This window comes from Pteropus alecto, unplaced genomic scaffold (genome assembly GCF_000325575.1).
Source record: "Pteropus alecto unplaced genomic scaffold, ASM32557v1 scaffold196, whole genome shotgun sequence".
NCBI classification, from domain to species: Eukaryota; Metazoa; Chordata; class Mammalia; order Chiroptera; family Pteropodidae; genus Pteropus; species Pteropus alecto.
The window spans coordinates 6085189-6103910 of NW_006439717.1; the positions used below are offsets into that span (position 1 = coordinate 6085189).

The 18722-nt window shown below is 34.4% G+C and overlaps 1 protein-coding gene across 6 annotated transcripts in view; it reads left to right on the forward strand.

The window, feature by feature from the left end:
* The window catches only part of YAF2 (YY1 associated factor 2), a 63118-nt gene that overhangs the window by 703 nt on the left and 43693 nt on the right, over window positions 1–18722 (forward strand). For 3 of the 6 annotated variants that reach the window (XR_001517323.2, XR_003047798.1, XR_003047797.1), the window contains exons 2-3: window positions 100–225; window positions 1822–2191. Coding sequence is in view for 3 of the 6 variants with exons in the window: in XM_015593142.2 (XP_015448628.1) it covers window positions 100–225 (126 nt within the window). In the remaining 3 variants the exon portion in view is untranslated. The remainder of the gene's footprint in view (window positions 1–99; window positions 226–1821; window positions 2192–18722) is intronic. The other 3 variants (XM_025050284.1, XM_015593142.2, XM_006916891.3) reach the window with 1 other exon arrangement.

An 18722-nucleotide genomic window follows, 5' to 3' on the forward strand; every position in this document is an offset into this window, starting at 1 on the left:
GGGGTCGGGGGTCGGGGCGGGGGTGGCCGCAGGGCCCGGACGCTGGGCGCGGCCTGCTGGTGACCCCGCGCGGCGTCGTGTCCGGGTTGTGTCCTGCAGGCCGAAGCGGCAGCCGAAGCCGTCCTCGGATGAGGGTTACTGGGACTGTAGCGTCTGCACCTTCCGGAACAGCGCCGAGGCCTTCAAGTGCATGATGTGCGATGTGCGGAAGGGCACCTCCACCCGGTGAGTCCCGGGCCTGCCCCGCACGCCACCGGCTGGCCTGGTCGCGGCACAGAGAACGCCCCTGCGGCTGCCGCCCCCTCCCGACACTCGCAGACCCCGCGGGAGGAGGCGAGACTGACGGGGTAGCCGCTATAGGAATTGGGTCACATTGATCGCGAACCAAGCGATGGTTTGCGGTGAGGGGTAATTGAAGAGACTAACGTTTTTTGCTGCCAAGAGAGAATAAATTATTTAAGGGAGGCATTAGCCCCTGCGATTTAATTCGTATTGCCACCCCTCTCCCTCCCATTCCGGATATAATAATGTTGGCTGCATTATTGTGTTAGTTTGTAGGAATCAGAGAAGAACCAAGAAATCCTGTATAGGAGCAAAAGATGTAATTTAATTTTGTTCCTCAAAAAAGTGATTATAGAACACAATAGATTTAACTTCCTTTTTTTAATATAGACGTCTGGAAGGGTCTGATCAAGGTTTTGTTTAGTGTTTTTATAATTTTCTAATATTTTACAAATAGTTGGAGGTGAGCCCAGTCACAGGGGCACATTTTCACTGAAAGTGTCTGAATAATTTTAGTTTGATCAAATGGTAATCTGTTAGACTATACAAATGAGATTAAATGCTCTCTGCCTATTTTCAGTCTATTTTATTATAAGCTTACAGTATAATGACAGTCTTTTAAAAACCACTTAACTGAATTAAGTGGATTAAAAATATCATCCAGGAAATTAAAAGTCAGTGACATTCTTGATCTGCCAGCACTCAATAACAGAGGTCCTTCACCTTTATAGGTAGACTTTAAATTAATTCATTATAATCCTGTGATTTGTAGTTTAATATTTAGATAACATTTCGATGTTACAAAGTCTCAGGAAATTATCACGAGTTCAAGTATATTAATGGGATATACTGTTGTTTTAAAAAAGGGCTACACAATATCGACATTAGATTTATATATTTAGTGGAAGTTAGATTTCAAAAAATTGATATCCAAATTTTTAAACACCACTTAGAGCATTTCATTAAAATTTTTAGATTGTAGAGATAGAAATGGTTGCCAGTAATTAAAAATTTTAAGATTTGCTTAGTGAAGCTAGCTGCTTTTGACATACCTGTCATTTTGTAAATCATAGTATACTCCTTGTATGTTAATTTTCATGCACAATGGATAAAATATATTGAGCATTTTTCATGGTATCCTTTAAAAAGCAAACTTTCCAACATCTACTAAATTCAAGGGAATGTAAAAGAGTATTCTCAAAAAGAGGACCTATTTGCTAAAATGAATGTGATAACAATTTTTGGACCCGTGATTTAAGTATTTTGAAAAGCAGAGTATCTTTATTTTTTCATGTCTATATAAGGTTGGATTTGGTTTAGATTATATTTGTATGTCTATGTTAGTACTTTGTACTTTTTTTAATGCTCAATAAGCATTTTTCAAGAAATTTGGTTTTTGGAGGCAGTAACTTGAAAATAGAGACAATTATTATAATCTTGATCTCTGGTACGATATTGTTGCTTTTTGTTGTTCCCTCTATTTTCTTGTAGCTATTAGAAAAATACTGAAACTAGAAGAGCCTATATGTTTATTTGCAGGGACAGCAAGGAAGGGGGGAAGCTGGTGTCCTACTCCACAGCCAGTCTTGGGGTTAGAGGAACCCTGAGAAATAGAGTAGGTGGTGGCAGCTCAGAAGAGGAGAAACAGGCCGAATACCTGGCACCTGGAAGAAGAAGGAATATAGTGCACAGGGGAGTTGGCCCAGGACAGAGAAGTGGGCCTAGCTTAAAAGAGGCCTGAGGCCCACATGGGGGCCCTGACACTTTTTACCAGTACATCTGAGCTCTTGTAGATCCAGTTTTTAGTGGATTACTTGAGGAGGACTCAGAGAAGCATTGTCATTTGGATTGAAACTGAAGAGGCTCTGGGCAACTCACCAGAAGTCTAAGGGACACTCTTTTCCTAAAAGTAAGTGTTCTACACTACGACCCTCTCAGCTTCTTCCTTCCTCTCACTGAATTGTCTCTTCTCTTTTGATGGCCATAAGTTAAACCTAAGAGCTCTAATTTCTCTGTTACCTGTTATATTTCTACCACTGTTTCTGAAATTCGGAGTGGAATCCATATTTGGATAGAACAATGGAACAAGGCATTGTTAATAGAGCAGATATCAATTGCACCACAAAATATTCCTCTTTCTATTAATGTTAGAAAAACAAGATTAAAGGACTGCGGAACACTATTGAGAAGCAAAAGTTTCAGTAGTTGGCAGAAGTAATTCTCTACAACTGACATGTTAAATTAGCAGTTAAGGTAATTGGAAGGATAAGTTTAGCGATTATCAAAGCAGGGACTGGATAGCTGCAGAGCAGAAGGATGGTTTGCTAATGACTTGTTTGCATGAGGACAGACAGGACTTGAATCCCTTGGGTCAGAATGACCTTTGAACTGATTCTCAGTCACCGAATGTGAGGCCAAATCTAAGCCAGCCCAGACATTTGAAAAATCTTTTCTTTTTAAACCTCCAGAGAAGATGAATCCATAGTTTCTCTTTAAAGTCTTTACTGTTCATTTTTTTTTTCCTTTAAAGAATATTTAGTTCAGATCCTTTATATCGCAACAGAAGATCATTTTGGAGGGGGGGGGCTGTATCCTTGGCGGATGATGTTTTTCTACAGAATAACTATGAAATGGAATGAAGTTATATTCATGGCAGTATTTCAAAACGGACATGATTTTTGAAGTAGCTTCAGTTCCTGAATTGATAAATTATATTGACATTTCTGTATTTGAATTTGTTTTGTACTTGTTGGCCTTAATTAGTTTAAATTTGATTAATCTTTCTCTCTTATTTTACCCAGAATCTAAATAACTAGCTAGATAGTTCCATGTACCTGAGGTTTTCTGCATTGTGCTTTTTTGTGAGTGAAAGATGATGAATGTCAGACTGACAGGAAAAATTTAAAAAAGAAAAAGCTACAGTGACAAATTGTTATCAAAGGTACTATATAGTCTCCATCTTTCTATCTCAAGTTCTTATAAGGCAATAATTGTCTCACATATAAGCTGAAGAAACTAAGAAATTAACCATTCTGAATTGTTAGAAAGTGAAATATTTAATAATAGTATGTGTATGAGGGTAGTACAATCAATGTATGATTATTGAGTTAGACTAGTATCTTATTGCCACTTTTTCATACAGGATGAAATTACTGCTTAATTCAGATAACATATTAAAAAATGATAATGATGAATTGTGATCTGAATGAGAAGCTATAAAACACCTAGTACATAGCAGCTTTCAAGCACAATTTAAGGTGTAACAGATAATGTTATATCTTCTCAGGGTAAATTGTAGTAGTTCCTTTAGGTTCCTCAGATATGTTAGAGAACGATGAAAAAGATTTTATATAGTAGAAAGAGCACTAGGTGTTGCACTAGGAGTCTGACCACCTGAGTTCTTATTTTAGCCACTTTAGTATTCAGCACTCAGCAATGTTTATTGAACATCTTATTTTATACAAGGGCTGAGCTAAGTACTGGACAGTGGTGAGCAAAATAGATGTTTCTTCTTTAAAATTTTATGATTTTGTCAAGTCAGAAACACTGAATTGTACTAAATTCTGTACATTATTACAGAATTAGTAAATATGCGTGAGCTAAAGAGGTGACATTGTCTTTTAAAAAAATAGTGTTTGTAACTAAACACAGTATTATGGTTAGAATCTGACTGTAAGAAGAATGAGTTATTTCGTCTATAAAATTGTCTTAAAATACATAAAATTCATATTTTGAAGAAACAAACTAGTTATTTGATAAAAATTGTCTCAGTATCATCGTTGTCCTGTCTTACGTGATAGGACACAAATTTCTATCAAATTTCTATCTTAATTTGAGATTTGGCACAGATTCTAGACAATTGGTGTAGGAATGGGGAAAAAATTGAGGACCATCTGAGTCAGTCAATTCTTTAGATATGCAGAGTTTCTAAGCTTCCTTTACCTTGCTGAAGAGCCTTTCCAGTTACCACATAGTTGTTCAGACTCCTTGTTCTGCTTGTTGGGTGGTTGGTTTTCCTCCTTATATCTTGAGTTAGAGTGTTAAGAGTAGTTACATGGGTTCATTGTTTACAGAGAAATTTTGAAAATGATTAGTATTTGGTAGTCTAGAGTAGTGGTTTTCCAAGTGTGATCTGAGGAACCCTGCAGTGGGGTCCCTGAGATCCTTTTACGGAGCCTGCGAAGTCCAGATTATTTTAATAATCATACTAAGATGTTATTTGCCTTTTTTACTGTCTTGACCCTTGCACTGGTGGTGCAGAGGCAGTGGTGGGTAAAACTGCTGGCGCCTTAGCATGGATCAAAATAGTGACACCAAATCGTTATATTCATTGTAATCTTCACCACCCTGCATGCATGCGTAATAAAAGCAATTTAAGAATATCTTTGATGATGCACTAGAAGTCACTAATTTTATGACATCTCATGTTTTAGTACATGTAAAACACTTTTGCTGCATACCAAAGTACAGTGGTTGATTCAAGGGAAAGCATCTGTGTGGTTTGAGCTGCAAGCAGAACTAGCTGCCTTTTCATAGAAAATCATTTTAACTTGAAAGAATGCTTGGCAAGCTATGGTTATTCAGACTTGGATATTTAGCAGATATTTTCTCCAAAATGAACATAGTGAGTCTGTCACTTCCAGGAAAACTGATGATATTTGTTGCCAGTGATAAAAATTGAGCTTTCAAGTGAAAATTAGAGATTTTGAAAACTTGTAACCACTAAAGTGAGCTTAAGAGCGTCCCAGAACTTTAAATGAGATCATGTGGTGATATCTATCATTGAATGTAGTTTCTGATATTTTATCATGAAATTGTCAGTATGTAGATCTCTTTAACTCAGTAACCCAGTTTTCCCCCCAAACCAGTGTATGACGTTACAAAACCATGTATGGATAATTCAGAGAACAAAATAAATTAATGGATTTTAAGGGAACACTATGAAAACTTCGTTGATGTGGTTTCAGATTTCACATGCAACTAACCTTTGGGAAACAGCTACTTGTGTTCTTTATGTTACTATCAAAGAATATCCACAATAATCTGAATAGGCTATTAAAATACTCCTTTTTTAACTACTGTTGTTTGTGGGAGTCCAGATAGTCTTCATATTCTTGAACCAAAACAGCATGTTGCAACAAATTGAATGCAGAAGTAGATATGACAATTCACGTGTCTTCTATTACACCAAATGTTGGAGGTTTGCAAAACTATACAAGTGCACTCTTCAAAATTATTTTTTCCCCAAAATTATTTTTGTTTTGGAAAATATAGGTTTTTTCCATAAAAAGGTTAATTATAGTATGTGATATACTTTTGTCAGTTTTTGAATGAATTAATATTTTTAAATTTTTTCTGTTTTTATTTCTAATGTAGTAACATCTCTTGACAGACTAGACCTACATTACAAAAAGCTCTTTTAACTTTTGAAAACGTAAAGAGATCATGAGACCAAAAGTTTATGAACTGCTAGTCTAGAATTTTACTAACTTGAGTTTCTACATACAACAGATTTCCTTCAATAGCATTCTTTTCCTTTCCTTTATCTTTTGTTGAGTAAGATCTCTCTGATAACCTAGTGGCCTAGTTATTAAACTCAGTGGCCTAATTTCAGTCTTCTTTCTAAGTCACCTCCACAATATTTGATGTTTGTAGCCCTTTTTTTTAAAACCAAAAATTCTTCTTTCTTGACATCTGTAACACTACTTTTTCTTAGTTTTCTTCGTGTGTCTCTGAAATCAATTTCTGCCTACCCAGACTTGGCTTCTTCTCTTTGTATGTGGCATAAACTTTATGTAACCTTACCTAGAAGCTAGAAATCATTGTCTCTACTTTGATTCCAAACCATGATCATCCCTCATGTCCAGTCTTTTTTCTGGATTGTCTCTCAGATCTGTCTTTTTTTCAGTTATGTAGATATAATTTAGAAGCTTATATCATTTTGCTCATGAGTTAATGGACAAATTATGCTGCTTCTTAGAATGCTGCTAGTGTTATCTTCAGCATTTTTTTTTTTTTGAAACCCATTTGATTATGTTGGTCCCTGTATTAAAAAAAAACAAACTTCCCAGTTGACTTCTCAGTAAAGGTCAAGTTTCTGAGCATGGTATTTATGGCTATAATCTATCCCTAAACTACCTTCCTCGCTTCATTTCAAACTCCCCTCCCCTCATATTGATTCAGTCACTGTATATATGTATAATTATTCCTAGAGAACTGCCAGATTGTAGTGTAATCGTCTAGATGTTTCTCTGTCCTTTTAGGCAAGGACTGCCTTTCTCACTTTGGTATCCCTAGAAGCTAGTAAAGTACCTGGAACATTGTAGGCATTTAAACTTCAGTTAATTTTTTTTTTTTTTTTAATTTGACTATTGCTATTTGATACTCGGCATTGCTTTTCCAGTAACTTTTAGATCTGTGTTTGCAAAAATATTATCAGACTATTTTGTCCATAATTTGTAGGTATATATTATTTTTTATTTTCAGAATTTTGCTTTAAATTTTGATGCATTATTTGATTAAAACAAATTCTGCAGTTAGACTAGTAACCGAGATAACTCTGAGTTTTAGTTTATCTTTAAACATTATTATGCACAATAATGTTACAACACAATATAATATGTGGTTATTTTTAAGATTAAATAAGAACATACTTAAAGAATTTAGCATATATCATTTTTTTCTATTACCATATTTTCTCATATTTTTTAAAAACTGCAAGTAGAAAATTTAATGTTCTCAATTTTGGAACATTTTTAGCTTTATTATTTTTTTTGTTAACATATAACATTAGTTTCATGTTTTAGCATTATTTCAAAAACGAATACCTTAGCATTTTTAAGGTATAACTTTGGAAAGTTTTGTTATTTTTATTATCTCATTTACACTGACTTGTTTAGGTCTTGTTATTTAGATTATTGAAATTTACATAGTATACCTAAAAATTCTAAGTATTTCTTGACTAAACTACTGAAGTCATGAAAGAGTACAGCATATTATGAAATATTTTATTTCTCAACTAAATTATAAGTTCTTTGTTGAATGATTTTTAAAGTTAACAGTTGACATGATGGGCCTATCAAAAATAAAATATACAAAAACTATAAGTAAACATAGATTTGTGGTATTTGAGATTGTTTTAATTGAAAAATAGTTTAGAATTCAGATTTTGCATTTGTTTGAACTGTACCAAGTTTAAATTAATGGAATGAATTAAATTTGTGTAATTAAAATGGAACTAATTTACCTTATGATTGAGATAGTATTTTCTATAAACTTGTTACTTTTAAAGTTTCAGTTATACAAATTAGCAGATACCTGACAACTATAGAAATTAAGCAGACATTAAGAAAATAATGGAATTGTCCTTCATCTTGTGCTTCTTTACTACAACTAATTGCCCAGAGTCAGACTAATAGGATTAGTTGCTGATATCTTTCTAGAATTTCATTATTATTTTGCTTGTCTAGTTAAACTGCTCATTCTTCAAGACCTGGCTCACATGTCTATTTCCTGTGATATTCTCCTAGGCCCTTTCCAAACTTGCTTTCTTTTGTGTGTTTTTTGTGCATACCTCTGATTGTGTTCTCCATCTAGCTTCAGCATTTCCTCATAAATCCAATATTGATTGTGTCTTTTTCATGAAGCTGAGTATACTTTTTCAGAGGACAAATTAACCAGAAAGGGGAGGATGGCTCTTTGGTTAGTGCTATGAGAATAACTGTATTATTCTTTGAGTAGTCCCTCGAAATCAACTTATAATGCTTACCTTTATTATATCATTTAGCACTTTATTATATCATTTAGCACATTATAGTTGTGTTACACATGTGCATTTACTTGTTATGCGTTCAGTTTCTAAGAGAAATAATCTTTTTCATAATCCTTTTCAAAAGTGCTTGACGAAGTTCTTGGGAAGTAATAGGTGTTCAATAAAGCTTTGTCAAAAGAGGAATATAGGTATTAGAAAGGACTATAGGTATTGAAAAAGTTGGAATTCTGACACAGGTTGTATAAGTCATTACTTGGAAAAGAACCCTCCTGTATATATGTGTGAATTATTGGAAGTAAATGATAGTGAACAAAATTCTAGAATTCTGCAAATACTTATTGGACACATAGTGTGTGCCAGGTTTATACTAGGATCATAGAATTGTGGATGATACCCAGTTCTAGCCTTCTGAGAGTTTGAATTCTACCAAAGAAGATAGATAATATTTGTTAATGAGTAAACAGAAAGTTTAAAATGAGTTTATTAGCATAGTCCTAGTTTTGGGAGAAGTCCTATGCTCAAATTAAGTATGAAATCAGTTATTGTGGCCATTATTAGGAAAGCACTTTTGATAAAATGTGTTTTAATATCTTGGCTAATTTCTAATTTGATGGATTACCTTTCTCCTAAGAAATTTCAGCCAAATGAAGCTGTCACTTCATTGGTGGGTAAAACCTCTTTCTCTCTTTGTGTATGTGTATATGTATGTATATGTAGATATGTATGCTTTTAAAAAATTACTGTTAATAGTTACATAATTAAGATTTCAGAAGACAAGTGATTACTTATGATAAATTTACATAGGATGTAATAGACTTAAATGTGTGTGTATGTATGTGTATGTATGTATATATTTATATATATATGTTTAGTACTTACTCATCTCAGAAACCACCTTTTTTGAGAATAAAATAGTTTTCTAATAGGACTTCATTATTAAATTTAATGCCTATTTCTTCAGCTATCTTATTAGTTATGTTGGCAGTGATCTTCAGTATGTCACTCAGGTTTTTTTTGTTTTTTTGTTTTTCTCCTCTTTAGAAAGCATTGCTGAAAAGACTAAATGAGTTAATTTTTTTAAAGCTCTTTCCACAGAGGCTGACATATAGAAAGAGCTCACTAAATGTTATCCATTACTGTTAAGTATGTGTTTGGAAGAATACACTAAGAAAGAGTATACTGCCAAATTAATTTTTAGTTACTATTGGTGGTTTCTGGGGGTAAGAATTCAGTAAAAGCAATATCTTTATCATTCATGTAGTGCTGTACTATATTCAGAATACTTTACTATATATCCATCCATTTGCTCTTCATACCACCCTATATGGATGAAAGGTCATCAAAGATGGTCATCTAGTTATAGACTTAGTGTTATCACCTAGATTGAAACTCAGGTTGTTTGGTTGATCTTTTCACCCTTAACATCTCTGATGGAGGTTTATAAAACTACCCTATTTGGGTAAAATGTTTCTTTGCTTATTCCAATGTCCTTCAAGGTTAGATATAGGGCCAGCATACTTGAGTAGAAAGATGAACATTCTGTGGGGTATCAAGTTTTTATTCTAGGATTTAATGAAACATTAGGTTTGTTTTTTTTTTTTGAAAGACATTTTCCTTAGATAATCATCTTTTATAGATTGTAATTTTAGTGGTATTATAAGTGTATAAAATATGTCAGTGACTTTGTAAATTATTCATTTAATATTTATTGAACACCCAAAATGTTTTGTTTATTGACTTTCATATTTGCTAAAATCTCTACCTTTTGAAATACGATCTGTGATAATCATTTGTTTTAAAAGATTTAGTAGGTGCTCCATTCTGTAACATTGTTTATTATGCGGAATTTCAGAGCTGGAAGGAACCTTTCAAGAACTTTCATAATGTTTAGTCATTTCCTGAGACGGACTAGTTTTTATTCAAACTTTAATGGTTGAGGGATAAGATGGTCTTCAGAGGGCAGATCTTGTTGTGCTTCCAATTTTCAGCTCAGTTTGGAGGATTCTTGTGACACTGTCTCTGCCAGGTAACATATAGCAATCCGGTGGGTAGAGGTCTTTTCTATTTGTTGAGACTCATGGCTCTTGCCTAGCTAGTATCCTCTTGACAAGTGAGAAACAGGCCTGGAAAGATTGTGACTTGTTCAAGGTCGATAGCTGGGTAGTGTCATATTCAGAGATTTGAATTTCCAGTTCTTTTTATTACCTTGTTGTGGTTGCAATTAAATTCGCTACCAAGTAACATCATAATGATTTCCTGTAAATTTCATCATATCTAGATCTAGTGTTGTACATTTTGATTACTTCTAACATTAAACTTTCTACTTATAATTAATATAAGAACTTAGGTTAAGTTCTGGGCTAATATAGTGAATGAAGAACAAAATACTGTCGATTATTTTATTTATGTTAACTAATATTTTTGAAGTACAAGTGTTAACAAACTTCATTTTGATGTCTTATAGTAACATTTTATTTTGCTGTATACCCTGACTTCTTTGATATCACAGTATTTCTTAGAAAAATTCCAGTAAATAGCATTTCCCTCTTTTGTTTGTGATATAAATATGGAGAATCAATAACAGTATAATTAATAACCAACCTGATTATACATGTGTATTTGAATGTGTGTGTATGATAAAAAGTATATACAGCCCTCTGGCAATTTTTAAACATGAGTCATCTTTACATGTTTTAGAGTCTGATCAGGGCACTTTGCACAATATCTTTTTTTGTTGTTGTTAAAGATATTGCCAGTTTATTTTTATTTATTTATTTATTAACACCTATAGCACCTGGTATTCCTAGGTGGTCTCTTCCTAGGTGGTCTCCTATCCAAGTACTAACCAGGCCCGACCCTGCGTAGCTTCCAAGATCAGACGAGATGTTCATGTTCAGGGTGGCCTGGCCATAGAAACAATATCTTACTTTGACCAGCTCTACAAGGAACAGTCAACCTACAACAGCAGCAAGTAGATAATATTTGATGCCAGAGAAATAGTTGCTCAAGAAGTAGAGCTCCAAGTGCATTTGCAGACTAGGCAAAGTTGTTTTGGTCTTCTTTCATTTTTTCCCCATCCCTGTTTGCTATTTATCTTTCATTTCCCCAGGGCTCAAAGTCTCTTCGCAAATGTTCATTTCTAGCCTACATTCTAAAATGTTCTGATTGCTTTATTCACTCCACCAACAGTTCTCTCTTTCTTAGAAAAATCTTTTCTGCTTTATGTAAATCTGAATAAAGTAATTCTTTCAAATGTAAATGTAAATAACCTGAGCATGATGGATAATGTTATTTTTTTCTTTATGATAATAAGTCTCTGATGATAAAAGTACTAAATGCTCATTGAAGATAACAAGAAATAAAAAAGTATGAGGAGGAAAATAGCTCCAGCCAGAGATGATAGCTACTTCTAAAATGTGTTTCCTTTCTCTTTTTTTACATGTAGATATTGCCATTTAAAAGTGGAAGTTCAGGTATCTCTCTTTAGAAGAATGGGAGAAAGGAGACTTTTAAAATCAATGGCCTCTCACTTCCCATGACTGCTTTCAACTTGCCTTGATCCTCTCTCTGTTCCAGTGTGTTTCACAAACACTGATGTTAGGGAAGTAGTCCCCAACCTTTTCGACACCAGGGTCCGGTGCTTCTATGAGAATCTAATGCCTGATGATCTGAGATGAAGCCGAGGTGGTGATGCTAGTGCTGGGGAGTGGCTGCAGATAGAGATGAAGTTTTGCTTGCTTGCCAGCCGCTCACCTCCTGCTGTGAGGCCTGCTTCCTAACAGGCCACAGATTGGTACCGGTCTGTGGCCCAGAGGTTGGGGACCCCTGTCCTAGGGAAAGCTCTTTGAACACAAGAAGTCAGAGTTTTGAAAATACTGCATTTCATATCTTCTTGAAGTTTAATAAATTAATAGTTCTGAGAATCCTTCCCAGAGAACTTGTTTTAAGCTTATTTAATCGATCAGTTCTCAATCTTATTTGACTAGGGAATGTTTTTTCTATTATAATATAGAATATGCTGGGACATATTGTGTTGTATGCTCTTGCTTTTAAAGTGTGATCCAAAGACCAATGGCATTGCATTATCTGGGTGTTTGTTAGAAATACAGAATCTCAGGCCCCACCGAGGACATACTGAGTCAGAACCTGCATTTTAACAGGATCCCTGGATTATTCATATGCACTTTAAATTTGAGAAGCCCTGCTCTGTTTTTTTTCAGGATAAGATAACAAGGTGGGCAAAGTTCTGAGGTATTTATTTCACTTGATCTGCTTGTTCCAAAGTGCTTCCCCCCCATTTTGTGTGTGTGCATGTACGTGTGTGCAGGCAGGCTGCGAGTACGAGTGTGGGTATACATGCATATACAGGCATGTGGGTATGTCTGTTTATGGTGTCCCTTCTCTGTTTGGCCAACACTTCCCCCATGAACTCTCATGTCCAAACATGCCTCCTCTATTAACACCTTCTAACTCTTATCCATGCTTTTGCTATCCATATACAACCATACATTCCTTCAACCGTACAGCTTATTCAGGGCTGGCTTTGAGAGTCCTCTTGTGAGAGAGCAAGTTGCAGGAAGTAAGGGAGTAGGAGGAGATGGGTTTGCCAGTTAGAGCCAAGTAACAAGTTTCCTGAGGTAGAAGAGAGCTAGCCTTTTCTCAGAGGGGTCCTGAGGTTTTGAACTGTGTTGACTGGAACCCTGACATCTAAGTGAATTGTTTCAGTGGCTGCCAGTAGGAGCAAACAGGTCGGGCTCCATGCTCCCTACTGCACTTCACCCAGGTCATTTATGATCTTACACATTTTATTTATTAGGATGTGTCATGATTTTTATTTCCCAAAGGTGTTTTGCTTTCAAAACATTTTTTGGAAATCACTGCCCTGTTCCATGCATTTAGCCTTCTGCCACTCAGAATCTTCTCTTCAGCACCGTCTGGGTTAATTGTGACTGAACTTTTAGCCTCACATTTCAAGTGTAATTGCTGATAATGAGTTTTGAATTTTAGTGGGGAGATTTGAAGCTTTCTCTCTTGAAAAGCCTTTTCTCCTTCCCTCCTTTTTTGTATCTTTACTTCCTTCTCACGCATCTTCTTACTTTGCTCTTTTTTTTTTTTAAGACCAAGACTGGTGAGGCCCAGAGTTACATAACCATTGATTAGATGAGTAATGAGCAATACAATTTACAGATGAAAAATGTTAATTTTATAATGTCATCAAATTGTGCTTTTTAATAAAGTTCACTAAGATTATTTCATTATATGAATGGTTGTCAAATTTGGTCAGTATTCCTTTGTCAGTATTCCAATTTTCCGTAAATAATGTCTCTGATCACACAGCATTTTTCTGTAACATTCTTTGGTAATTTACATTTTAACTCTAATCTTACCATCCTTTACATTTATAAGATTTCATTCATATTTTTAGTGCAGGAAAATATATCTAGTTTTATTTTTTCAGATACATAATTGTCTTATTAATTTTTCGTATATTCAGTATGATAAAGCAAAAAAAAAAAAGGAAAGAACTTCAATATTTAAGCATTTTCTACAATTATGTAGGTCTGGTGGTGAAGAGTTTGGACTCTGGAGTTCGACAATTTGATTTTAAATATTGGTCCCAGGTCCCACCACTTACAGGCTTTGTGACTCTGAAAGTGACTCAACTTTTTGAGTAAATTTTTTTCATTTGTAAAATGGAGATGATAATAACACCTACCTCATTGGTTTGTTGTGAGGATTAAATGAGATAATTCTTGGAAAGTACTTGGCACAGTGCCTGGTATGTAGTAAATCCTCAAATAATGTTAGCTAAATAATGTTAACAAGTGTTAATATAATTCAGATAGGAGTATAACAGTCCTTGTTGTCAAAGTGCGAGTTCTTTTGGGGTAGCTAACGAAACCAGAGCTTAAGAATAAGTGTTTTCTCCTAAGAAAGTAACGTTTCTACTGACTGCTTTAGGGATAATTTCATGCCCCCCCCCCCTTATTCATCACCCCTTCCTCTTCCCTTCCTTCCCCTCCCCTCCCCTTATGTGAGAGGGTGTGTGTCCTAGTAATCTGATATGTATGCACTGTCATGTAAAACATTTAGGCCTTACCAGTAAAAGTTCTGATGTCTTAAAAGTACTTCGGTAATGTAATAGTGGTGAGCAGTGTATATAGTCTTGAGAATTGAACTGTTAGGCTGCATTTTTTTACTACTTCCTGTAGTTAAAGAGTAAGTCTATTTTCAAGATTGGATTATCCAGAGAGTGTGATCATTATCTTTTTTTAGGTGGTGTCATCTTTTATTTTATCCTGTTTCTTCTGCCTCACCCTCTCCCATCCTCCCCAACTTTATTCTAATTCTTTATGATTGCTCAAGCATTTTTGCTTTCAAGAGGCATTCCTTTATCCCTAGGCCAGAATGAATGCCCTTTTAAATTATTCTTAAAGCATTCTGTGCAAAATGTGATGATCGTATTTATACAGTGTATTGAAAATATTTTGTTTTTGTTTCTCTTTCCTTCTCTGGACTGTATAATCTCCTTGGGTGTTGTACCATTGGTTCTGGAATCACATTTCAGTTTAAATCCCCACCTTGCCATTTATAGTTATATAACCATAGGGCTTTTTGGTGATGATTAAATGTGACAAACGATGTAAGGAACTTAGCATAGTTATTAATAATTAAGATAATAATTGTAAATAATATTAATAAAAATTCCCGGTGCTTGTCAGTATATCTTGCATAGGTATTGACAATGCTTAATTCAACTTCAAAGGCTCTTCGTCATTTATCTGATTCTGTTGCTGCTTTAAAGTGTTTTCCACTTCTTGATTTTAAGGAACATAAATATAATTTCATTTAATTTTATTTCATGAACCTGTGAGTTAGGTGGAGTATATTTAATTATGCTCATTTTACTTGATAGAAGAACTTATTTCAATTTAAGTTACCTTTACACTCAACTTTTTCAGCATTTTAAATGTTTTCTTTTGCCATCAATGCAATGCGTAGCTGAAATCACAACCGATAGAATTTTATCTTATGTTCTGCTTACTTGTTTGTTGAGTCTTAACTAGAGGCAAAGAAACCAGTTAGTGGAAGCCATTGCAACAGTGGTGGCCAAACAAGGATAATATCAGTGGGAGAGAGAAAAATGAATGGATTTTAGATATGTTTAGAAGGAAATTTATGAGACTTGATGGAAGGTTGAGTATGGCTGTGACAGGTAGGAAGTAGAGTTGGAGAGAGGGTAGAATCAAAAATGAATCCCAGACTCTGGCTTAATTAAATAGCTAGGTAAATGATGATACTTCTCACTGACATAGGGAATAGGAAGGACAGGTTTGGGGGAGGTAATAGTTCACTTTTAGATTTAATTTCAGCTATCTAAGGGAAATCTGAGAGAGGAGATCTATGAGGCAGTTGGATATGTGAGGCTTAAGTTTAAGAATGGGAACAAGGCTATAAATATTTATTGGGTAGTCATCAGTATACATGACCAAGTTGAAGACATGGGAGTGGTAAAACAGATCAGAGAGAGAATAGACTGCATAGCACGAGAAAAGAACCTAGGATAGAAACTTGAGAAAAATCACTACTTTTTTTGTGGTTGTAGAAGAAGAGCATCCCATAAAGAAAAAAATAGAGGAGAAATAAAAATGAAATATGGAGTAAGAAACCCAGAAAAGTGTAATGTTATAGAAACAGGGAAGAGAATGTTTTCAAAAGGATGGAATGTGATCAGCCATGTCACATGGCCTTTACTTTCATCAGACAATCTTAATTTTTCCCTTTTGTTCTATGTAATGTTTATTTTAACAACTGTGGCATTAAAATTTATATTTTAAGTTGTAACAAGATAATAATCCTGCATGGTTCTTACTGAGTTTTTTCATGATAGTTACAACAGGTTTGAATTATATCTATAGGTTAAATAGAAAGATTAATATTAGTAGTTCAGGAGATGAGTAAAATTAGGATAATATCTAACTTTGTCAAGTAAGAGAGCTTTAATTATCTAGTAGAATCTATCATTAAGCTTGTACTTCTACAGGCTGATAATAGCTACCCAATTAAAAATTGGGTCCATCTTGGTGTTAATAATTTCTTAGTGATAAGTAAATGTATTTGAAGTCTCTAGGTAATTGCATGGTTAATTCTGAGGGAAATGTATGGTTTGAAGAGGCCTTTATCTTTTGTTTTTAGGAAGAATGAATCATAGCACTCTTTATTTGTCAGCTAACCAAGCAGATCATAGCATTTTCTATAAAACTATTTGGTCTGTAAAATGATAGTCATCTGTGGAGTACATTGGATTTGATATGATTCGTGATTCATATTTTGTGAGTGTGGAAACAAAGTTATTAGAACATAGGCAGTATTTTGAAAACTCACTGTACTTGACTATTAAAATTTATTATATTAGAAAAATTTGTTATTTTATAAAATTGGTTTGTAATGAGAAATATGCATGTAATATCTTAGAAATAGTTATTAAGAATTGGTTTGAAAACCAGTGCAAGACTTAGAATCTGGTGAAATTAATTTTAATATTATAATCAGAAAATATCAGAAAAAGAATGTAATTAAAGGTTAGACTTCCTTATTATGTTGACAGATTGTGGCATTTTTGTGTAATAACTTGGATACTAACTATAGTTAGTGTATAAAGGGCTACATATAATGTTCCTGACATTTTAGAGTAAAATCAGGGAAATGTTTCCTTGCACTAGAAAATAATAAGAATACATATATGATTTTAAGATATATGATTTATAAAATGTGGTGCTTAATTAAGGGACCGGGCTATCTGTCACATTAGGATGATCAAGTGTTGGAAGATCAATTAATATGATTAAGGTATCCTTAGGAAGAACGACTGGAATATAAAATTATATAAAGCAAAAACCACGTAGTATTATGACACGGGACAATTGGTTGATGTTTACGAAAGTACAAGAGGTGGTAGAAAGTGAGAGATGCTATTTGAAGACTCTTGGAAAATTGCATGGTTAATTCTGAGTATCACTAGAATGGGTTGTAATAATGTAGGCTTCTTTATATCTTTATTTAGCTATATCTTAAGACCATTCATTTTTAAAAAAGCTAATAGATACAGCAACCAATTTCCAGGGCTGCTGCACACTTAGACTGTGTTCATTATGCAAATATTTGGCCCTGTCTAAGTACCTTGATATTGGGAAAGAAGTGTCCTAGAAGGTGGCATCTGATTTATCAATAAGTTTGGTGAGAGTGGTTAGTAAAATTCAGTCATTGAGTTTTACCTGCTTTAGTTTAAGATTGAATTTTTGGGTGTAAAAACCAAGAGCGAAGTTCAGAATTGGACCCCTACCCATTAACTCATAGATACTATTTTCCTGTGAGTTCCCTTTTCGGCAGCTAATTGACATTTGCTTTGCCACTTTTAGCTTAATACAAATTACTTTATATATTAGCTTTCTGTATTAGTTATCTATTGCTGAGTAACAGATGACCCCAAAACTTAGTGGTTGAAAACAATAAGTATTTACTCTCTCTCTCTCTTTTTTTTTTTTGTCAAGTATTCAGAAGCAGCTTAGCAGGTAGTTCTGGCTAGGGTCTGTCAGGCACAACTGAGGGAGTATCCAAGCTCACTCATGTGGCTGTCAGCAGGCCTTAGAACATTGCTTCCAAGTTACTCACATGACTATCGGCAGGCTTCAGGACTGGCTGTTGGCCAGAGACATCTATTTCTTGGCTATGTGGGTCTCTCCAGGGGGACTGCTGAAAACAAGGCAGTTTGCTTACCCCAAAGTGAGAGCCATCAAAACAAAAACTACAGTCTTTTTATAACTGAATGTAGGGAGTGACATCCTATTATTTTTGCCAAATTCTGTTCCTTAGAAATGAGTCACTAAATTCAGCCCATATTCAGAGGGAGGAGATTACAGAAGGGCATACATATCAGGAGGTGAGATCATTGTGGACCATCTTAGAGGCAGCCCATCACACTGTTTTTTAAAGTTTAAAACATTTTGTTGTTGCAGAATTCTTTCTTGAAAGTGAGGTGTATGGGGGAAACCCAAAATATACAATAGATAAAGGAGAGTTGTTCTTTCCAGAGCAAGGGTTCTAGGGAACTAGAGCTTACCTGCCAGCTATTAACAGTTCGACTGTTAATAGCTGGAATGTTTTATTAATTGTTTTCAAATTATATGTATTTTTTTTTTAAATAATGAGTTTATAGCTCTTTGCAATTCAGTTTTGATACTAACCTGTTTTTATAGCTCTTTTCTTTTATGTTGCAAATCATGATTCCTAATCAATAACATTAGTTATTTTCTTTATCTTGCAATATGAAGAATATAGTTTCAAGGTAATAGTACCAAAATTAGTACAAACGATAAAGCTGAGTGAAGTTTAGAATTTTTTTATAGTTCTTTAATCCTTAGACCATACCCTCTAAAGATGTTATAAATCATTTGAAAATAATTCCATTTCTGAGTGGTTATGTTAATAGTGATATATGGTTAGATTCAGGCATTATTTCTAGACAATTTACTTACATTAACTTAGTTAATCCTTACAAGTGCCCTGTGAAGTAGGTTCTGTCATTATCTCTATTTTACAGATGAATATAGTTTTTGCCATCTTTATTTAGGTTGATTTTGCATTAACAGGAAAATAGTACTGTTTTTGT